This window comes from Suillus plorans (genome assembly GCF_016647745.1).
Source record: "Suillus plorans strain S12 chromosome Unknown HD556scaffold_9, whole genome shotgun sequence".
NCBI classification, from domain to species: domain Eukaryota; kingdom Fungi; phylum Basidiomycota; class Agaricomycetes; order Boletales; family Suillaceae; genus Suillus; species Suillus plorans.
The window spans coordinates 727043-748324 of NW_024537393.1; the positions used below are offsets into that span (position 1 = coordinate 727043).

The following is a 21282-nucleotide window of genomic DNA, read 5'->3' on the forward strand; positions in this document are numbered from 1 at the left end:
AGTAGTTCAGAAACTATTGTATCACTCTGTTGTACGCTACTAGAAGATGTCGGACCTCGTGCGGGTTGGTGTCGTGCGGAAATGAGATGCAGATATTGATGTCGAATGTCTCAGCTTCGCAGCAATATATTGAATGCCCATCGTTGCGTTTTGATATCCTTTCAAGTCGCTCTGGGGGAATTCGGGTCTGTCGATTGTCGTTACGTAGTACAGAGAGATAGTGGCTAACAAATCGAGATGGTAGAATCAAGATAAGGATGTGCTATATGGTGAAGTATGTGCAAGGATGTGTATGATGAAGAATTTATAAGGATGTGCTATATGGTGGAGCATGTGTAAGATGTGAAGTATGTATGACGGACAAAGATGTAAAATTTCAATCATCCGCGTCATCCTGTGCTTGTGAAAGGGCTCGTAAGACATTGTTAGGTATACACATCACCTCTGAAAATCTATCTGCAAAAACCACACCACTTTGAACTCGTGCCTTGATAGCGCAGAGATCTGCGAAGGCGACGGAGAAGCCGAATGCACCACTTAGATTGTACGCATAGGATGCCATGATGATTTTGAGTTCCTCGTCGGAAAAAGATAAAACCTCTGGCCGCCGCGCAAAGTGTTGAGCTGTCTTTTGGATCGCTCGTGTCCTGGGATCCGAAGACCCCCTCCCTTCTGAAGCCTTCTTCTGGAGAGCAACAGCGACTTGCCACTCTCCATGTACTCTCTGGACATGAACTTTGACATCACTTAAGTTGTCTTGCAGAATTTGAAAGCCCTTGTGCGAAGCTTGTGTTGCCCTACGGGACGTAGAAAGGTAAGGTGAAGTGAGGTCGCGGTCTGCCGTATTGGTGGAAGAACTCCGGAGGACGGAATAATGTTTGAGGAAGTCGTCGCGGAGGCGACGGCCCTCGTCAACAAGAGCATCCAGGATGTACGGAGTCGAGCCCTTGCGTTTCGATACCTCTTGACCCTCGATGTTCTGTTCGAGAGCGGCCATATAGTAGGGCTTGCGTTTACCACAAGACTTGCGATCTGCCTCGAAGACGTGGGGTTTAACCCGCAGCCCAGTCTTGCTCGCATCGAGGCAGGTAGTAAACCTGCGCCGCACAACATGAGGCGAGTACCATAGCAATAGACTGAAATTCTCACATGTATGCCAACCGAATGGCAGCAGCACTTGCATATCCGCGCTCATACACAGCGAGATCATGGAACTTCGAATATAATCCGATTTTTGTTTCTGCGAGTCCAAGAAGAAGGACCTTCTGGAATGCGATTTGAGCCTCCTTTGCAGAGAGTTTGGTTACTCGTCGGTCAAAATCCTCAACGTGTTCAACTTCTCGCTCAAAGTCGTCAGTCAAACCTGCAGGTGCCAAACACAGCGGGGCGGTATTGAAGTTTTCAACAAGACGTTTGGACCAGACCAATGTGACCGTGTCTTTGAAAGGAATTATTAAATGATAAAATACAAGTGACGTAAACTCACCTCCATCATAATCTATAGAATGACCACGTCAGGCGATGACCGGAAAATGATGAAAGTAAGTGCCTACCTCCTCCACCCAAGTAGCTTGCCAATGAGCGCTCCCCCTTCACAGGGAACACGATAACATCGAAGTAATTAGCCAATTTTGGGTGGCTGACGGCAGTGACCTGATCCATATTTGATAAGGTTATTCGACGAGGTATTGATTTCCTTACCTTCTGGATATCAGAGGGCAGTCTTGTGGGATTCCTCCATACCTTTTTATCAACGTCTCAGGACAGTTCATTGTAATGGACTGAAGTACTCACCAGAACAGAACCGGTCACGATATCCATCTGGGTTCCGCTTTCGGGATCGGTGATGAGTTCTGAAGAGCGAAAATATATCTGCCCCTCCTCGAGGACTCCATATGGATCTGCTGCTAGATGAGCTAGAAGAAAATGATTACGGAAAAAGTTACATGCCCGGTATGATATATGCTTCCAAAGACTCCTTGACCGGAATGTGGAATTTCTCGATGTACTCGTCGAGGACTTGGGTCACCACGTACTCCAGTTTGGAAAAAAGTTGGTCAAGCTTAAGAGGATGAAAACCGGCCTGCAGTAGTTCAAGGACCGTCTCGTGTAGAGTCAGCGGTTCACCGCTGTAAGGATTGCGTCCCCGATTGACCGAGTCATGCAGCGATGGGTTCACTGCAACATCGTCACAATCATCAGTCCCGGCAGCAGGCTCCTCGTTGGGTCGGAGTTGGCCAAGACCAAGTGCTCGTGCCTGGCCAGCAATGCGCCGCCGCAGCCTCGATGTTACAACACGGCCGGCTTGCTCCACAGCTCGCCAGACCATAAGCATGCTGTCCGGTCCACTCCATTCCGTCAGCTGACGGACCTCCTCGTGAAGCCCATCTGCCATGAGCTCCTTCAAAACAGAAAGGGGAACACGACCATGTGCCAAGTTGACGAGTGTCTGGCTCGACAAACGGCTTGGCCCGGTTACCCGAGATGGCGCAAGGAGGTCGAAAATCCTATGTGCGCTATCGACGTCGTGTAGCGAGCCAAGATTGATCTTATTCTGTGAGTCACGTATCCAAATTTTCGGGGGTCCATCGGCGATCTGATGCACGGGATCTGGGTGCAGAACCCACATTCCCTTGGCACCAGCAATACGTCCTTGCACGGCGGTCGGTCTACTCGAATACTTCATTACTCGCATGATGGCCGTCAAGGCCGCGCCGCTGATATAACCACACCCATCGGTCATGATTTTTTCAGCTGGGGGCTTTCCCTCGCCACAGTCCACAGCATCTAGATATTTGAGCAGTCAGTACCTCGTATTTTATGAGCTTGAGGAAATATTACGTTGGTCAGCAATGAAGATTATGTTTTCCGGAGAGAATTCAATTGTTGGCACCGACGTTGATAGGCCGAGCGCCCATCGTGTAGACCACTTGCTGATGGGCTACTCGGGGAGCGTGTCAGAGCTGCATGATGAGGAATAAAAGGTAATCACCTGCATCGAATTCAACGCCAGAGGATTGTGCCACTTCACAAACTGGTAGAGTGTCAGTCTGTGACTGTCGCCGTCATTGAGGTTCGTTTGCCGATCAATGTTCTGGTTCGTTTCCATAAGGTACATGCTCCCTTCCTTAGCATGGAAGGGTACGAAGACGCGGCCACACAATACAAATTTGCTTGATATCAGGAATTCCCGAAGTGCCGAGCCGACTTTATCATACGTAAGGTTATCTGGCACGCGGACTTGGAGGATGCGCCGAGACCCCAAGAACCGAGCAAAGCGATGCGATCTCCGAATCTCTGGTTTCTCGAGTTCGAATTTGAAAGACGTTCCAGCTTTCACGACACGTGCAACTTGCTGTATCTTCCCTCCGTACCAATGGTCTTTTCCCTCCCACTGTCCCATAGTTCCCAAACCACGACCTTTGTTTTCGACAATCGCGAGCTGCTCCCGATCGTATTCGAGCCTTAAATTAAGTTTAGCTCGCGATTTGTGAGGCGAATAAGGCTAATACCAAAGTTCTGATGGCGTTCCCATCGCAGATGGTTCTTTGTCTGCCATGATGGTAGCGACTTTCCAGGCAGATTGAGCATTTGAACCTTTGAGTTTTCGTAGACGATGCTCCGTCATGTCTTGGAATGTCCACACGCCACGAGTGACACCTCGTGCTAGTTCGAAAATCGTTCCCCATGCAAGTTCATGTCGATCAAGGACTACCTGAGCCTCCTCGCAGTGGGCAATGTGGACGATATCTAATTCGACACCGAACTCGGGAGACCTGCGTTTTCGATTTTTTCCAACTTGTGGCAGATTCACCTACAGGATTCTGAGAACACATTGGATGGAATAAAATTATACGACTTACAATTGGTGCGCATGGTGAGACTTTGCGTTTAACTGCTGGTGGAGGAGGCAGCAAGCAGTCTGGTGCACGCTTCAGGCCCGTGGATCCAACGGATGACATCGAGGTCGTGCGACTCGAGAACAGTGAAGATTGTTCGGTCGACGGTGCCGACCCGGAATCACTGTCCGACTCCATCACTGATTTGGATGATACTAAGTAATAAAGCGCAGATTAGTAGGGAGAGATCACCTACATCTTTGAGCTACTGTGAGGGCGTGAATAATATATTCATTTGAGCAAACTTAAACTCGACACTGTACCTTCATCGATCTCACGCATCTCCTCATCACGCGACACACGTCTTCGTAAACGCATATCCGCCCTAGGCGCTTGAAGTGTTATCTTCTGCGAGATAGAAAGCTTTTCTCCAAGGACTTTTGCTAATGGTTGAGTTGGAGACTGCGAGATTTCTGTAGAGTTGCAACGATCAAATGAATTCACGTTGAGGTGGGTTGCCAACGCGTACCTAAAGCTTCTACTTGCATCTTGAAATCGTCCCAACCATTTGAGTACTCACCGTCGTCCGACGATTCATACACCACCTGGGAGGCCATGATGATCTCGATGCACGCTGAACGAACGCACTCACCACAGTCTTAGGGTCCATTTTTTATTCGTGATTCAAAATGCTGGGAAAAAAATTGAGGGAATTTTAGAACAAGGAGTAATGATATCGATGAACCAGGGTCTTGATAAACTCTTTCCAATTGCGAGGCCGAACCCCTACCAACAGCTGCCAACCAAAGGTATACAATCTGGGTGCCAATCAAGTTTAGAAGTGCCGTAAGGTCCAGGCTTGTATTGGTTCAGCAAAGCTTCCATTGCTCCACGAGTGCATCGCGAACGTCTTCTGGGACTTGCTATGGTGTTCCTTCAAGTTCCTGGCTAAACGCGGATGTGTAGCCTGAGTGAGTCCGAGACTCGGTTACATATCATGATGGCGAGAAGATTCTGTCAGAGCTGAGAGCGCTCTCGTCTCGCTTGCCCGGACCGGAGTATAATTTTTAAATCACGCTCAGACATTCGCTGATCTTCGAAATCTTGGTCTTGAACTTCTGAAGTCATTTGGCAAATTAGGGACTTGAGGCAGTCATCGCGATAACAGGTGGACCACTCTAACTCAAGTAGCATCAATTAAAATATGATACAATATCCCAAAGCATAACAATACAAGAAGTTCACTTCCGGGCGAATGTAATCTGAAACGAAGTGAGAGTGGTTCTTAAAGAAAAGAAAAGATATCCACGGACCTTGATCTTATTCTCCCCATCAAGCTTGTAGTTGTGAAGAGCATCTTTGGCAACCCCAGCGCTGCCTTCGTCCATGTATTCCACGAACGCGATGTCTTTTTTTGTTGGAATAAGCCGAACCTCGTGGAGGTTTGGGTACCTGAGAAAGTTAAGATCGGCCTCTCAACGCGGAGGGGGTTTACATACTGAGAAAAGAGGGCCATAAGCTGGTCCTTGGTAACGCTTTCGGGTAGATTTTGAAGGAAAAGGATTTTGTTGGGAGGCAAGTATTCGTCTGGCATCTGGACATTGGGACGCCTAGCTGCAGGAGCTGCAGCAGCTCCGTCAACTGTAATGAATATAATTCAGCGTGCAGCTGGTGAATATGAGGCTGTAACACAAACTTTCTGCAGCCATCCGCTTGGCCTTGAATTTCTGCTTCAAGGGGTTCGAATATCGCGTACGCCCTGCACAATTCAACTTTTCTTAGCTCTTAGTAACAAACCTTGTCAAGAAAATCCCACTTTTGTGTTCAGCTCTCTTGGCCGTATGTTGTTCAAGGTTGTTAGCATCCAATCGTTTGACGACAGCGTCAGATCGCGTCCGCGCAAACGTAATTTGCTGAGACAATCATATGAGCGGAGAACGAGCCTATAACATAGAAATACGTGCCATAGGTTTGGAGTAGAGAGGGAAACCACGGACTTCCTTCATAGCTTTCTGTGCGATCTCTGGGGATGCGAATGAGACGAATGCTTGACCCCTCATTCTCAAGTTGCTATGCGCTACAACATCCAGCACTTCCCCATACGATTTGAACAAGCCTTTTAGTGAAGCCTTGAGCACTATGTAAAGAAGAGAAATCAGTCACAGCCAAGTTGTGGTATGTTTCGATGCTCACCGTCGATCTTCACCTTCTCGTTGAGGTTTTGAATATAAAGTGTCTCAGAAACAGCTTCTTCCCCCTCTGGTTGAGGTGTCCCATTTTCTGCTAATGATGGTGTGACATCTTGCATAGAGTGAGGGTCCACTGGGGCTGCCTGTGATGTGGCCATGACTTGATGAGTGCGAGCTTCGTCGAGCTCAGACTTACAGGAAGTGCTTAGTAATCATTTCGTAAAGACTGGGTTTACGAATTGGCTCATGTAAATTCTGTAAATGACCCGAATATTAGATCTAATCGTAACTACAAGCTCGCAAGTATATGACGCTAATTATTGTAGTTTAACTGGAGTTCCATACATGAATGGACCCGTGAAGTCGACCGCAATATCTACATATTTGGATTCGCAATAGCGACTTCATGAAAATGTATCGCAGAAGCTTTTTTCCTAGTGTGCTAGGCGTAGTTTCAAAGGCTAAGGGTCCACGGCTTTCGGCTTCAGCTTCACAGAAGGAATCGTTATAGGAGGTACGTCCAGAGCTTCAGCGAAGTCCTTTCCGGCAACTTGGTTGATTAGGTCTATCGAATGACTTCGCAGAGTCGATATCAGCTGAGAGAGATACGCATACATAGTGGATCTCTTACTGATCCTCCAAGTGATCCGTCATTCCCTGCACAGTCATTTTCTCCGGTTCTCCAGGCTTGTCGTGACAATGAGTGCACCGCCAAATTTTGCGCGGAGGTATCGTAGTGCTCGCGGCGGCTTCCTCCTGGTCTTGGCGAAGACTTCTACTCTCCTCATCTGAAATTTTCTGCCACTTCACAGTGGAGTCACTCCAATGCTTCTTGGCGCAATGTTTGACCTGTGATTCCTCGTCAACGTTGTCTTACTTCAGCCCACAGATCAACTTACTGATTCTCGCCACGAACGGACCATCATAGGTCTCTCTCCATCACAGCGGTTGCCGTAGCTGCACTTTAGGCAGACCAACCTAGGATCCAGATTGTCGAGCTCCGACACTGTTACCTCTCTCCAGTCTAAGTCGCATGCATCGATGATGTTCCTCACGGTTTGGGAGGCCTTCTTATCTAATTCGAGGTCGTCCGTGGACCACTCTTGTTGCACAGTATTTCCCGGATACCCTTGGCCCATTGCAAACGTGTTAGCAGGGTCGAGTTCATTCCATGCTCGTCGCCGGATCCGATTGCATCTATGGTGAAGGTACTCTGGGAAGTACATGTACCGAGGCGAGTCATTAGGCTCGGGAATGTTGTCGCAAAGCCACCCTGTGCACGTAAAGACAGCAACAGCAAGTCTCTCGCATTGAACAGAGAGTCTGTCAAGCCAGTACGGTGGGTGGATTTCAAGCCGCCATAGCAAGTCTGACCGCAAATCATGAGCATTGCAGCGCTTCCAAGTGTCGACTAGTTTAAATAACTCCTCGCAAACAGGCTGAAAATCTTCCGCGGTGACAGTCAGATGGGCAGGCAACTCCACGATATCGCGAACTTGTCGCATCCCAAAGAGGTCGGCAGCAGTAGGCATAAGATACTTGTGATACCCTTTCTCCCGTTGCCAGTCACTGTATATCGTAGCGAGGAGGCTTTGCCGCTCCCTGATCTGTTGCTTTCTTTCTTGTAGAATGCGAAATTCGCGCATTTGGCCCATGAATTCGACCATCTTGTGTTGGATGTTTTGCCAGACTGCTCAATAAGTTAGCGTTAAAGAAACACGAACGAACAAAAGCAGATGAAAAGCCTTACTGCGATCGGTCAAGGGCTTTGGCTGCTTGACAAGTGGATGATCTTCAAAATGGGTCAACTTGTAGATTCGTGCAGTATGCCGATCCGGAAGCTTGTTGACATCTTCCTCCCAGCCAAGTTCGATCAACTTCTCCAGGATACTGTGAATGTTGAGCCGTGAGCATCAGGAGCTGAACACAAGACTTACGCGTCATGGCGCAAGCTTCTCAGATGATCGAGCTCCTTCCATCTACTCTGTTGTTCGCCTTCCATCCATTTTGTGCACCGAACTGCATGCTGCATATACTCAACAAACAAGGATGAGTTTTTGAAAAACAGGAGACGTACCTCCTTCCGAGCGAGCACCGCATCTCTCTTCAAACCTCGAAGGACAGATCTTTCTTCCGGCCCGAGCTTCGACAACTCGTCGACCAATGATTCCCTGTCTGAAATCAGACAGCGGGCGTCATTACCTTGAAGTTGAATTAAAATAAGGACATGCGTCAGTGAATGGACAGAAAACTAACGGTTCTGCGTCATGCTCAACGACAGACAATGGTGCAATTTCAATCCATATGTTTTTTTGAACTTATCATCGACAACCTCTGTACTGAAGTGCTAGTCGGTAAGCCTATGCATCATCGAGCGAGACCTAGCTTACCGTTCTTTAAAGCATTTTTGGCAGTACCTGACTCGGAGGTTCCAGTCAACATTGCGCACATTTGGTCTGAGACAATTCTAAGTTAGGAAGGTCAAATACATCCGGGTGCTATGATTAGAACACTTACGTGACAATGCATATCAAACGCGAGGCTCGCATGCGCAGGCTCTGACATGTCATCAGCACAAGCAGGCATGCCCTTTACATCGGAGCGCGCAGCCATCCACACAGTGGTAGATGAGCGGTGCATCAGCACAGAGCGCAGAGCCTTCGTAGTGCGTGAGAGATGAAGTAAGTCAAGCGGAAGTAGCCTCCCAAAGATCTGGGCCGATTGTGATTATCTCGGATGATCATATGACAAAGGACCTGAGTTACCTCGAATAGGATATCCAAAGGTAAGGAGATAAGTATTTCGAGACTCTGTTTTTGTGCTCGGGGACGATAGTTCTTGAGGAATTCTGTCGCATCTACGGCGGTATTTTTTGTAAAGCGCGATTTGATTCCACCTCTTGCAAAGACGTGTTCCCATCCATTGTTGGCGGTGATTTTAATTTTCTTGGTGATATGCCCTGTAAATTCGTCGTCGCTGTCCATATCGACAGCGGAGGACCCACAAAGATTAGAAAAGGACATCTTAGTGGGGGGAAGAATCTCGAGCTTGATCTTGGACCAGGACGCGTCCTGTCACGTTTGTGACAGACGCGATCCCGTGACAAGTTTTTGGGGTTCCTTCCACGAACCTCGAGCAGATGTACATGCTGACTTTATATCGATGAGGAACAATACCGCGATGGGCCGCTGCAGGTATCTTAGATCGAAGGTTGATCGAAGGCGCTGGGCTTCTTTATAGCAGAAATTCGATTAAAATAATCTTGCTTCTCGTGACTCGAGGTTGCAAAACAAACCACAACTACTTTGCGCCCTGCTCATCATACTCATACGTACCATACACTGGCTTCCACTGCTTGTCTTCTGCCTTAGTTCTCACCTCTTCTTTGCTCCAGCTAACTCCCTGGATGCCTTCATCAAATGCCTGTTGTGCTACTGCTATTGCAACCTCAAGATTGGCTGCTGGAGCATCTTCGAAGTCGGGTAACAGGCCGCTGTCTGGGTCTTTGAGTGCAGGAGAGAGGGCAGCGAGACGTCGTGCGCCTGCGATGATCATCCCATCGGTCATCTGCCTGGATTGCGACAGCATGGAACCAAATCCAAGTCCAGGGTAGATGAGAGCATCTGAAAGTAGCAGCGGTCAGTATGCACAAACGGGGGATTACATGAACTCACTGTTGCATTCAGCGATACTGCAAGTCACAAATCAGCTTGTGCATGATACTCATGATATGACAAGCGTACACATAGTCTTTGCCGTTCGGCATCTTAGCTGGTGGGAATGGGCTGCCCGTGGCTAGTAGAGCCATCCCTTCTGTCCAGTCATTTGCATCCTTCGGATCAACTTCCACCAGATGGCTAGGGTTGCTGAGGGGAAAAATGATAGGTCTCTCACAACCTTCCTTCATTGTTCTCACGACGCGCTCGGTGAAAGCGCCACCTTTCGTCGAACATCCTATTAAAACCGTCGGTCGTACTTTCCTGACAACCTCCAGAAGCTCAACCTCTCCTTTGTCATTAGTTGGAACATCGCTCCATTCTTCATCAGGCTGCACGAATTCTTGCAACGCAGGGCGTATCTTGTTAGGACCAAGAGACTGCTTGATGAGACCAAAGCGATCAACGAGGTAGAATTTCTTGTTGGCTTCCTCACGAGACACACCGTCTGTGAGTATGATTGCATCCCGAACTTGTGTTGCAATACCAAGGCCCGCAGAACCCGCTCCAAAGATGACATAACGTTGATCTGCCAGCTTCGACTTGGTCACCCCAATGGCGGCCATCAAAGCGGCCAGTGTAACCGCGCCAGTTCCTTGGCTACTGTGCGTTAGTGCTAATTGATATATTGATGACGCATAACCATACATATCATCATTGAAAACAGAATGCTCATTGCGGTACAAGTCAAGAAATCGCTGAGCATTGGTAACTCCAAAGTCCTCAAAGTGCAGCAAGCAGTGAGGCTGGTGTTTGCGGATCAACTGGACAAACCTATGAGGGTATTGCAAGCCCATGAGGTGAGACCAACCAAGAGGTAAGTCAACCTTACTTGTCGATGAATTTATCGTACTCAACACCCCGGATCCTTCTCGAACGCCATCCCTGGATTTGTCTGATGAGTGAATGATGACAGTGATTTAAAAGGCACGCACGACATAAAGATGATCGTTCAAGAGCGTTTCATTGTCAGTGCCGACATCAAGTGTCACACTGAGCGCTTTCGCTGGGTTTATCCCAGCCAATAACCTGTCACCACATGAAGTAAGAATAAACTGAGGGCAGTGCGAACGCACGTGTATATCGCAGATTTGGCAGATGATATCTGGAACAACTGTTCAACAACTCCCTGTCGTGAGATATGTGCGGATACTCACCCCGATTCCCTATGACGTCAGGCAGTGGTGAGAGATGTAAGGCAGAGCAACAGAAATGCGCCTACCCCGACGCCTTGGTCGCCGATGCCCAGGATAGCCTCTGCATCTGTGCAGACTATCAACTCGATATCTTTCCCGCGGGTTTGCTCCAGGAAATCTTTCTCCATGGAGTCTTGGTCTGGGAATGTGAGAAATAACCCCTCGCTGCGACGAAAAAGATGAGAGTAGTTTTCGATCGCTTCTGCCTACAATACAGTCAATCACTTGAATATTTGAGACAAGATCAGAACTCACTTCGGTAGGCGTGTATATAATAGGAGTCAACTCCTTGAGATGCCTGGATAGCAGAGAATAGTAAAGAACCCAGTTTTGCTCTTTGAGGCTCTGCAAGAATGAATTCTTTTGTATGGGAGATTCACGGGAGCGTAGCTGATCATAAGCTCTCTCGCATTGTTCTTCGATGGTATTGACGCGAGAAGGAAGTCTGCTCGTTAGACCAAAATCATTACGCTCCTTTTTCGTGAAGGCTGTTCCCTTGTTCCAACGAGGTGAAGTGAGCAATGAATCGCCGCGTAAGGCGACTTTGAATATGAGCTCTGAGGATATTGGAAACATAGCCTTGACCACCCTTTGCATAGTATGGAGTGGAGAACCCACAACCCCTAGCGCTTAGCGAACGGGGATACCACGTCTGACAGTGGCAGTGACGGTTATTCGGCTTTCTCCGTTGCATTATATTGCCTGTGAAGCGTCAAAGCATCTTCAGTCTCCATTTCAATCCTCAACTAGGAGTTCTTTGTTCTGCAAAAACAGCACTTATCCACTGGTTGGCCTTTTGTGCGTAACGAACAACTATGGGGCGCTGGACGCAGTATGATGAAGTACTACTATTTTTGACCTTGTCCTCGGCAAGCTGACCCAAAGTTTTCTAGGACGATTACAGGCTCCCAGAAGGCGTGAAGCGAGTTGGTTACGACGCCGACAGTGAGCGGTATTATTTCCGTGACCGTGATGGATTGGTATACCAAGGGCCAGAGGGCTCTGAATTCGGAGAGCTTAAGCTAGGTAAATGCTTTGGACGCCGTTTTGTTAGCGCTCACAGTTCACACGTGCATGCAGTGTCTGAAATACCCTCTTCCATCCCTCAAGAGGTAGATGAAGACAGTGACCTGGAAGCTGCTCCTACTGGCACTGACGGTTATCGCATCTTGGCGCTAGATGAGGTAAGTTCTCGCCGTCATTGCCCGCCCTATCTCAATTCGGCTGCAGAACGGCACCCGGTACAGTCCCCGGGGAGGAGCTTACCGTACACTTTTCCCGTTCTTTCTCATGATCGCTGTCGTCTTATTATTGGTCTGGCGTCTCGTTCTGTTGCCTACACGTATCGCTCCTGTTCCATGCCCTTCAACGACCCTCTCCTACATCGTGCAACCTGGAGACACTTGTTGGGATATCGCCAACGACCACAATTCCTCTTTAGACAAACTTCTCATTGTCAACCCCAAAGTGGACTGCGACAAACTCATGCCTGGTGAACGTGTCTGCGTTCCAGATGAAGGGATGTCCATTAGTGTCCGTTTCTAGGGACTTTTTATTATTTCAAAATATATTCCACGCAGCATAGTCTCATTGTATATTATTGCTCATCGCATATGGACATTTGGATATTGGCTTTACCAAACAGTTTACTTTTAGATGACGTCAGAACTAAATGTGGTAACGCAGCTGCATAGCCACTATGCTTCTATTCAACTTTCGCGCAGCTCCACCGGTCTCCATCAAAACTTGTTTCTTTCATCTTTCACGAACAATCACGAACTATCAGCCAAACAAGTCTTGTATATCCAGTTTGAACAATGGATTTTAATACCCACATGCGAAGGGGACACCCTAGTAAGAATCTGTTGTCTGCTTTATTCAGTTCGACTGACTTGCTGGATCGCAGTTGTATTCTCGTTGATCATCTTGTTCTGTATCATCGAGGTATGTGCACATTTTATTGCAATGCTGAAATAATAAATCCCTGTGGTAGCTTGCAATCTCAGCCTGGCTCACGTCACGTTTTAATTCCTATCACAACTACTTCAGCCTAGCAGAACGGGACCGCACGCGTTTTCTACTGTTCAGTTCAATATGGACGATCGTATTGTCTGGTGTCTACATGTTTTTCTTCTTTTCTTTGCCAGATAGCCCCATGAGTAGTGTAGCTTCTCATGTCGTCTTGTAAGTCAACCTCCTTTGACTTGGACAATAGAACTTGCTGACAAATTCATCATAGCCTACTTCTAACATGGATCTTCTGGACTGCGGGCGCTGCAAGTATAACCGCAGCTCTCGGTGGAGGGCTGAACTGCAAGTTCGTGGATCTTCTTGTTTCGCTCTCTCATTGTTCACGTTCTATCACTTTAGTACCCAGATGGTGTTCGTGTATTGCGGGCAACTTAACGCGCTAGAAGGTTTTGCTTGGGTTATTTGGTGCGTGCTATTGATACATGTCCATCACTTCTTTGTTCATATTCCTGCTAGGCTTCTTGTAACGTTCGCAATCCTTGTTGTGCTGATACGCGGCATTCTCGCGGCGCGTCGGGGTGATGGAATGCGCGGGTCACTGATGGCATGAGCATGCAGGCTGTCCCAGCTCGCTTAGGTCGCTGCGCATGCAAGACATTATCTTTAAGTTCTAGGGCTTCTTTCTTTATAGTTATTCATTCTACAGACGATGTGCGACACTCGTGTTACCTGTATTGCTACATCTACGTCATGCCTTGCCACGATTTTACGATTACTGACATACATAGCCCATGTCCAGTGCCTCTTTCCCATGTTCTAATAACACTTCAGTCAGTCACCGGCGACTCACTGCGGAAATGAGGTTTTAGCTCCTGGTGACCATGACATGGATGTAAGATCCATTCAGGCGTGGACTAATGAATTCGAGCTCATCTGGGAGTTGCGAGCCGAGTCTCCACGCGGATACCTTGGTTCAAAAATAAACTGTCCTAACTCGGATCAATGTAGACCGAGTTTTATATAAACCGAATTTCTTTGTTTGTTCGTCGAGTCCAGAACCGATGATCGTGGAACCTCATAACAGCTTATCACGTCGCTCACCTGACCCACCTTCGATAACTAACTGGTCGTGCATTTCTCAGCGGTCGTGAGCTTTCTGGCACAAACCATGGCTTTCATGCATATGGGCTGTTTGGCCTTGATGCATTGATGACCAACTGTCGTTGAAACGTTGATGAGTGGCACCTGGGCCTAGTATTCAAGGGAAAGGCACTCGAACTTTGAACTGTCGTTTTCTTCGTGGGTATGTAGTACTAACTAGCGCTGCTCCTTTGATCAAAATTGCTCATTTATAGCGCATGTAGTCACCACCCGGCACCGGGTCGAAATGCTGGATACTAGCCGCTGTCAAGCGCCAGTGCGTGTTTATCTCATTTAATCGATATATCTGTTGAACATAGAAGTAGGTTCTGGACGACGTCGACAAGGTTACATCCACCTGATGTCTGCTTGGCAGCTCAAGAATTCATACACGAAGTGGATTTACCGTGACCAGAGTTAATCCAAAGGTCAGCTGAGAACTAACCCGCTCTTCACTTGCCCTCGCCCATCGTCATTAACCAACCTCCCGAACGGTCACTCTAGCCTGTAGGGATTCACACATCTGCCATCTGTCACATACGGTGTACTTATAAACCGCTAACTATGCAACAACCCTATCGGGTTATTTTCGCATCTTTGCACAGACGCTCCTGCTCCTGCTACTCCGGCGTTGTTCCCGCAGTATTAATTAGTACAGTTTGAGTAACACAAGAGTTATACTGGGCTTTCGGTTCCATGATATCGGTTTGGAGGTCTCATACTCGCAAGACGATCGCACAGAAAGTATTATCGTCGACTGTCGACTAACGATCAATCATAGATCCTATAGATAGGCTGCGATCTATATCAAATCTATATGCCCAGAAATTGCTCAGAACCAACCATTTAGCGATCACGTCAACGCTATGATAATGTAGCAGCTGACGTTGGCATGGAAAATTATTTGTATCATCCATCACACGTCGATTAGATATTGGCTTCTTGTCCTCGTCAAAGTTCACATCATCTGTTGATCTCATACCACCATGGCCTCTCAGACGTATGAACTCTTTTGCATCGGTAACCCCCTCCTCGACGTGCAGGTCACTAACGGTGAAGAGCTGCTCAAGAAGTATGATCTGAAGGCCAACGATGCCATCCTTGCGGAGGAGAAGCACATGTCCATGTGAGTATCCGATAACCGCTTTCCACATCAGACATTCATCGTCGACGCCTACAGCTACGATGAGCTCGTGAAGAACTACAAGGTCACATACGTTGCTGGTGGTGCTTCTCAAAACGCTGCCCGAGGAGCCGCAGTAAGTCTTCATGCTCTATAATCAGGCCTCAGGTTTCAGATACTGACACTCCAACAGTATGTTCTTCCCCCCAATTCAGTGGTTTACACTGGCTGCGTGGGAGATGACAACCTGGCAGACCAACTGCGGGCGGCAAACAAGCGCGAGGGCCTGCAGGAGGTCTACCTCGTCAAGGCAGGTGAAAGGACGGGCGCATGCGCCGTCGTCCTCACGGGGCATGATCGGTAAGGTCAACACCATAAATTTCATAGCACCAAACTCAATCGGTATATCAGCTCCCTGGTCACGACCCTCCGGGCAGCTGAGAAGTTCGAGCAATCGCATCTCTCTTCCCCCGCCGTAGCACCTTTGGTAGACGCCGCAAAAGTCTTCTACGTAGAAGGCTTCTTCCTGACGCACGGCACATCCGTTGTGCTCGAGCTCAGCCAAAAGGCATCCGCTGCTTCCAAGGTGTTCGCAATGAACTTCTCTGCGCCTTTCATTCCGCAGTTCTTCGGCACCCAGCTCCAGTCCGTCCTCCCCTACTGCGACATCATCATCGGCAACGAGACAGAGGCTGAGGCATACGCAGCCGCAAACGGTCTGCCAGACACCAAGGACCTTGCTGCGATCGCCAAGGCTGTTGCGACCTCCCCTAAATCGAACAAATCTCGCCCGCGTGTCGTGGTCTTCACGCACGGCGCTGAGTCCACTACCTTGGTATCATCCGCTGAGCCTGACAGCCCCAAGGTCTTCAAAGTCAGCGCTATCGACAAAGAGCTTATCGTCGACACCAACGGTGCTGGTGATGCTTTCGCGGGTGGTTTCCTTGGCGCGTATGTCGCTGGTAAAAGCTTGGATGAGTGTGTCGAGGTTGGGCACAAGATGGGTGCCATGAATATCCAGCTTGTAAGTCGATGCATTTTGGTATCAAGACACTCGCTAACGATGAATATCCATTAGGTTGGTCCCCAATACCCTTGGCCCAAGGTCTCCGTTCTTTAAACACATTGAACTACCATATACACTTTCTGAATTCCCTACATATATTACGCTTTCAACAGCGATATTTGTTGTATCCTTACTACACATACCGATGTTCCTTCATCACTCGCTTTCCACAAGCATGTAGCAACTGATATTTTCGAATCTATGATTTCGATGATGATTAAGACTAAAGTGTTACAAAAAGCTCCAATGTTATGCATGGAAGACAAGCTGTGTATGCGTGAGTACAGTAAGGTAATGCATGTAAAAAAACAGCGAGGAATAACATCAATAATCTAGAGTATGACTGTTATATAGATGGAGGTGGAGATGCGAGGGATTCCTGGTTCAGTAGGTCCAGCATCAGATCATACACATTAGATTCTGCAGCAGTCATCGCGCTACCCACCTGAGTCAACAGCTCGGCTTTGCAGATACATATAAGCATCAACTTTCGAATCACAACAGAATAGAACGAACCTGGATTCAGCATAGGCTCTCCATCTTCTGTGAGCATGTGTTCCATTTCAGGTGGACGCTCGAAAGTGTGAGTATGGGGTGGCGATTGGGTAGCATAAAATAGTTCAGGTGGTTCTATATCGTGACTGGACGTGAGTTCTCTTGACGTTTCGTTTCGTTCGATGCTACCTCCGGTAGAAGCCGAGCTGGAATGGTGTGATACCGACCGAGGGTCCACATGACTGGGTGAGTGTATGATATCCGGTGCACGTGATGGCTCTCTTTCTGTCGATGACAAGACGACTTCTACAGCGGGTTGGTTGACCTTAAAAGATACATTATGGTTTGCAGCTGGTGACACTGGTGAGATGTCTAGTGAGGGGTCGATGACAGGTGATCTTGCTTCATTCCCATGGAAGTTTCCTGTTCCCGACGCAGAGGGGTCGCCGCCACTGTGCATACTCGTCCTTGTGGGACTACTAGTGCTCGATGAGTCGTCACAAGGCGAGGGAGAGTGCGGCTGGACACCGTTTTGTAGATGAGCCATAAGTTCAGAGGGTGGTGGAGGGTGAGGCATTCCACGATAGTATGCATAGTATGAAGGATGCGGATAGCCTATAGGCGGAATAGGTGGTGGTTGTGACCCGTCAGGAATCCAGGCGCTTGGGGGCCATGTTGCCTGGTGTAATCGAGCCGATGACGTCGGGAGTCCAACGTTAGGAGGATATTGACCTTCAACGATTACTCCAAGGGGTGGTGGCATGTATGCTGTCACAATTGAGAGGGTGAATTAGGTCAAGAACGAATGCACCTACCACCTGCAGGCATAGTGTGTTGACGATAATAACTGTGTGGGCCTTGCGGACCGCCAAGAGTACCAAGAGGGGGTGGAGCGCCATCGGTTGGATTCTCTGCACTTTTCGATGACGGCGATGGACTTCGGCTGTGAGATTGAGACCCTGATGCCCGGGGCTCGGTGCTGCTTTTCTTCTTCTCTACCTCCGTGGGTTCGATGATTACGCCGTTGTGTCTGTATGCAAATCCAATCAGATAAATTAGCTGACACTCAATATATGTCCATGCCTGGACTTCTGATGCCTCCGTAATGCATCAGTCTGCAAGATTCATGTATTAGTAATTGCACCATATGAATGAAAGTGATCAAAGAATAACGTACTCGTGTAAACGTAGCATCACATTGCGGACATGCACTACAGGGGCATAGCTACGTCAGAACCGTCGCGTATCATACATGCTTGAATAAGCACTCACAATCCTGGCACGGAGTGTAATTTGGTAGTTCGCTGATGCCGTTTCAGATCGGCCTCCCGAGCAAACTGCTTGTTGCAACCATCGATTTTGCATGGCCACACTCCAGTCTCTGTCACCTTTTTCTTCTGAGTCGTCTTTCTCTTCTGCGACTCTTTTTTTTGTTCCGGCTACATTTCAGCCACAGTGAATTCAGGTGGCTGATAAGCACAATTCAATCCGCGAGCACTACGCACTGTCTGTTTTGCTTGTCGAACCATCTTGGATGGTGCGCCGCACTAGATCAGCCGTTTCAAACTTAAGATGATCCTGATTTTTTTGTTCAGAATTTATTGGGGTTGGATTGCGCTCGTCAATATGTGCTGTGGCTAAACCTGTGGCTGACGTCCGTGCGGCGGCGGGGGAAATTGGGCGATGGCAGAATGTGGCAGAAGGTGTCCGCGACTCGTGGCATTAGCACGGAGGCTTATGTCATCTTGCTAATTTAGGCAGCTATTCAAGTTCGTAAATTTGCTTGGCACTCTCGAGGAGTTCATGGAATGGCTTGTCAGGTGAGGCCCCTGATAGTATCAAAGGCAGAGTTAGAAGAGTTGTGATACGAAGGCTTTTGTGTTACAGTATTATAGCACACATTTGTATTTTATCCAAGTGACCTACGAGATACTAATATAAATATATTGACAATTTCAACGCAACAACCACGACACATGGTAACTGAGCGCTAAGCGATGGGACAAATACAATCTGCTATTAGAAGGCATCGGAATATATGTAGCAAGGGTTCAAAGACTATGTTATGCAGACGCTGCTATGTTGAATTACAGTGCTGTGTATATAGTGTACAATCATCAAAAAATATCCCTGAGTGATCTACAATGCCTCGGTTAACTCTGGGGCAGCGGGTGTCACTTCAGGTGAAAAAATCTCGCTAGCGGACGTAACAGACGCAGTGGTGGACGAGGTGGAAGTGGGTGACGCAGTACTAGATTCAGTATCCGCGCTGTTAGCGTTCAGAAAACAAAACATCTAATGGGTATAGACTCACTCGGAATGTTGTGAAGGCAGTTCTCCATGAATATTCTTTGGTCCGTCGAAATAGCCTTCTAAGCGGGTGCCGTCTTCAGCGATGCCGCAGAAACTGATGATGTTAGAACTCGTATCATTGATCGATGAATAAGGTCTCTAGAAACTTACTCGACGATTTGTTTCCAGTATGTCTCATGATCGAACTCGAAGTCAAAATCACCCCCAAATTCAGAGTCCAGCTGGGACTTTGGAATCAGTTCAAGAAGATCAGGATTAAACCTCATCTATAGCCCGTCAAGTCACGTTTCCCACGCAGATACAGAATAACGCGTACCTTGTCCCGGGTGACAGGATCCAAGAATGGCGAAATGCCTTTGTAGAAGAAATTAAGCAACATTGGAAGGTTGGTGACGATTGCGCGACCGAGAGTTTCTACATAGTGTTGCTGAAGGATCGTAAGTACTTTACCAGCAACGGATATCGAAGGGTTGGTGCGAAGCGTCGTGGATTTATAATCTACGATGATAACCAGTGACTCTTGTCCTGGGGGCATCAAATCCTTTGCACGTTCTCTGTACTCCTGTGAGATGATGTTGAATGAGAGGACTAAGGACGTACAACCACCAAACGAGGTGTCTTAACTGCCTAGGACTGGTTTCGGTATTTTCGCGACCAGGGCGCATGTAGATTATGGGCCTGCCATCTTTATCGAACCCATTTAGGATGCTGTGTTCCGTTGATTAGGTCTCTTTCATATGAAGTGGGGAAGGAGTTACATACATCTTCCCTGTCCCGGCTTCTATCTTCACCTGCGTTTTGGCAACTGTGTATGTGTTGATATTATCTTCGAGTTGAATATGCACATACATCATCAGGTCTGATTAACTCTGGTTGGAACTCCCTCCTCCATTTGATCGTTCCCTCTATTCTACGCTTCGCGTCAGGGAGTTTCCATTTTGCTGCGCGCATGTACCGAGGCATGGTATCTGGCTTGTTCAACCACCGCAGCTCCCATTTATGGTACGGGTCTGATGGGTCCAGAAGCAGAGCATCTGCATACTTTTTACGACGACTCAGGTAACGGTTGACAGAAAGAAAAGTGTCATACCTCACGTAATGCCTTTATATGGGTTTGTTGCTCGTCGGAGTACTGGTATATAGGCTGCACGACAGTACCTTGCTCTGGGGCAGTAAAGACAGCTTTGACCATAGTACGAAATGAAGAGCTGGGTGAAAGAAAGTGAACAGACAACCGTGGCTGCCTTGGTGCCACACGTGGACCTACATAGCCAGTGAATTTGGTAATAAGGGACAGGAGGTGTCGCAATGTAAAATTACTTTACATAAGCTTTTAAACCTTAATATACAGCCACTCAAACTTACCAGCACGCCATTCTCAGTTCCTCGATAGCGGCATCAAAATTTGATAGAATTGTTCGCTGAGTACTGAGACAGAGTTGTTCTCAGTACTGTAGAAGACATCTAGATGGTTGGTTGAATCGATGAAAAAAGGATGCTGTGAGTGATATCATGTGACTCAATTATATCAATTACGAGAGTTAGCAATAGTATTGGCGCCGAATGCTTAGCGTTCGCAACCAGCGTTACCTTCGTTCTTGATTCCCCTCCTACTCCTCGTTGCATGCCGGTGGGTCGCGAAGATACGAGGCAGATGGTGTTCCGACCGTTCGTGATCAACGGTAATATTGGGGGTCGCGGTATGAGTGGGCCCATCAGTCACGACGTGACCGTTCGTGACCCGACCGTCGTTTGTCGGGTTCAAAACAGGCTTGACCCAGTGTACGTACTGCATGCCTGTGAGTATCATCGAAAATCTGGGTCTCAGGAAGGGGTGGAAGGCTTTGCAGGGAACGATTTCATGATTCGCGTTTGGATTGAGGTTACATATGGCGTTGACACCAATTGGAAATCGCTTCGTTCTTACAATGTGTAGATATCATATATGCACGTCATACGCGTCGTTGTTATTGACACGTCTCATACTAGTACTCTCAGTCATGGATTCACTACAATGACTTTCAAATCATCGAGTGGCACTGATTTGATCCAAATGAACCACCATCCCCTACCCACTGCGATGATGTAGTATCATAGCTTTTGCAGGAACTCCACACTATTCTAAAGTCGATGACAAATTGCAACAACATTATATATGGGAAAGCATTGAATAGCCTTGTAATTCAGAACACGAGCAGGGGGAACCGGGATTCATCGACAAGTTTCCTACCATC

General features: G+C 47.8%; 9 protein-coding genes across 9 annotated transcripts; 3 read left to right on the forward strand and 6 right to left on the reverse strand.

The window, feature by feature from the left end:
* Positions 1 to 172: 172 nt before the first annotated feature.
* On the reverse strand, positions 173 to 4854 carry HD556DRAFT_1034507 (RNA dependent RNA polymerase-domain-containing protein). The gene is made up of 15 exons (XM_041295945.1): positions 4492 to 4854; positions 4369 to 4444; positions 4163 to 4312; positions 4096 to 4107; positions 3864 to 4039; positions 3513 to 3814; positions 2993 to 3464; positions 2842 to 2941; positions 1951 to 2787; positions 1795 to 1901; positions 1702 to 1743; positions 1554 to 1653; positions 1487 to 1498; positions 1150 to 1438; positions 173 to 1097 (listed from the first exon to the last, which is right to left on the reverse strand). The coding sequence occupies exons 1-15, from the start codon at positions 4507 to 4509 to the stop codon at positions 377 to 379; spliced, it is 3414 nt and encodes a 1137-aa protein (XP_041164399.1). The 5' UTR covers positions 4510 to 4854; the 3' UTR covers positions 173 to 376.
* Positions 4855 to 4946: 92 nt separating this feature from the next.
* HD556DRAFT_1343482 (uncharacterized protein) lies at positions 4947 to 6220 on the reverse strand. Its single transcript, XM_041302172.1, has 7 exons — positions 6033 to 6220; positions 5804 to 5976; positions 5656 to 5752; positions 5536 to 5598; positions 5339 to 5480; positions 5153 to 5291; positions 4947 to 5101 (listed from the first exon to the last, which is right to left on the reverse strand). The coding sequence occupies exons 1-7, from the start codon at positions 6184 to 6186 to the stop codon at positions 5081 to 5083; spliced, it is 789 nt and encodes a 262-aa protein (XP_041164400.1). The 5' UTR covers positions 6187 to 6220; the 3' UTR covers positions 4947 to 5080.
* Positions 6221 to 6270: 50 nt separating this feature from the next.
* HD556DRAFT_1265557 (uncharacterized protein) lies at positions 6271 to 9205 on the reverse strand. The gene is made up of 10 exons (XM_041299098.1): positions 8794 to 9205; positions 8546 to 8740; positions 8419 to 8495; positions 8285 to 8367; positions 8106 to 8230; positions 7966 to 8054; positions 7779 to 7918; positions 6928 to 7718; positions 6660 to 6877; positions 6271 to 6604 (listed from the first exon to the last, which is right to left on the reverse strand). Exons 1-10 carry the CDS (start codon positions 9049 to 9051, stop codon positions 6490 to 6492), a joined length of 2091 nt encoding a protein of 696 aa, XP_041164401.1. The 5' UTR covers positions 9052 to 9205; the 3' UTR covers positions 6271 to 6489.
* Positions 9206 to 9251: 46 nt separating this feature from the next.
* Positions 9252 to 11605, reverse strand: HD556DRAFT_1343492 (uncharacterized protein). Its single transcript, XM_041302173.1, has 10 exons — positions 11196 to 11605; positions 10967 to 11146; positions 10902 to 10910; positions 10821 to 10849; positions 10680 to 10773; positions 10577 to 10629; positions 10393 to 10518; positions 9772 to 10344; positions 9703 to 9719; positions 9252 to 9651 (listed from the first exon to the last, which is right to left on the reverse strand). The coding sequence occupies exons 1-10, from the start codon at positions 11535 to 11537 to the stop codon at positions 9329 to 9331; spliced, it is 1746 nt and encodes a 581-aa protein (XP_041164402.1). The 5' UTR covers positions 11538 to 11605; the 3' UTR covers positions 9252 to 9328.
* A 36-nt stretch (positions 11606 to 11641) lies between these two features.
* Positions 11642 to 12640, forward strand: HD556DRAFT_1343499 (carbohydrate-binding module family 50 protein). Its single transcript, XM_041302174.1, has 4 exons — positions 11642 to 11782; positions 11834 to 11966; positions 12021 to 12124; positions 12171 to 12640. Exons 1-4 carry the CDS (start codon positions 11756 to 11758, stop codon positions 12483 to 12485), a joined length of 579 nt encoding a protein of 192 aa, XP_041164403.1. The 5' UTR covers positions 11642 to 11755; the 3' UTR covers positions 12486 to 12640.
* On the forward strand, positions 12641 to 13865 carry HD556DRAFT_1343504 (uncharacterized protein). Its single transcript, XM_041302175.1, has 6 exons — positions 12641 to 12794; positions 12847 to 12884; positions 12934 to 13124; positions 13180 to 13257; positions 13311 to 13376; positions 13428 to 13865. The coding sequence occupies exons 1-6, from the start codon at positions 12758 to 12760 to the stop codon at positions 13519 to 13521; spliced, it is 504 nt and encodes a 167-aa protein (XP_041164404.1). The 5' UTR covers positions 12641 to 12757; the 3' UTR covers positions 13522 to 13865.
* A 1172-nt stretch (positions 13866 to 15037) lies between these two features.
* HD556DRAFT_1230446 (Ribokinase-like protein) lies at positions 15038 to 16294 on the forward strand (the record flags this gene model as incomplete). Its single annotated transcript, XM_041297355.1, has 5 exons — positions 15038 to 15177; positions 15232 to 15310; positions 15368 to 15534; positions 15586 to 16198; positions 16253 to 16294. 5 exons carry the CDS (start codon positions 15038 to 15040, stop codon positions 16292 to 16294), a joined length of 1041 nt encoding a protein of 346 aa, XP_041164405.1.
* Positions 16295 to 16443: 149 nt separating this feature from the next.
* Positions 16444 to 18651, reverse strand: HD556DRAFT_1343510 (uncharacterized protein). The gene is made up of 8 exons (XM_041302176.1): positions 18241 to 18651; positions 18008 to 18174; positions 17913 to 17946; positions 17819 to 17850; positions 17551 to 17765; positions 16757 to 17503; positions 16686 to 16702; positions 16444 to 16619 (listed from the first exon to the last, which is right to left on the reverse strand). Exons 1-8 carry the CDS (start codon positions 18262 to 18264, stop codon positions 16587 to 16589), a joined length of 1269 nt encoding a protein of 422 aa, XP_041164406.1. The 5' UTR covers positions 18265 to 18651; the 3' UTR covers positions 16444 to 16586.
* HD556DRAFT_1036085 (CRAL TRIO domain-containing protein) lies at positions 18581 to 20456 on the reverse strand. Its single transcript, XM_041295948.1, has 8 exons — positions 20139 to 20456; positions 19898 to 20089; positions 19811 to 19839; positions 19649 to 19756; positions 19365 to 19602; positions 19199 to 19314; positions 19050 to 19142; positions 18581 to 18986 (listed from the first exon to the last, which is right to left on the reverse strand). Exons 1-8 carry the CDS (start codon positions 20238 to 20240, stop codon positions 18875 to 18877), a joined length of 990 nt encoding a protein of 329 aa, XP_041164407.1. The 5' UTR covers positions 20241 to 20456; the 3' UTR covers positions 18581 to 18874.
* Positions 20457 to 21282: the final 826 nt, after the last annotated feature.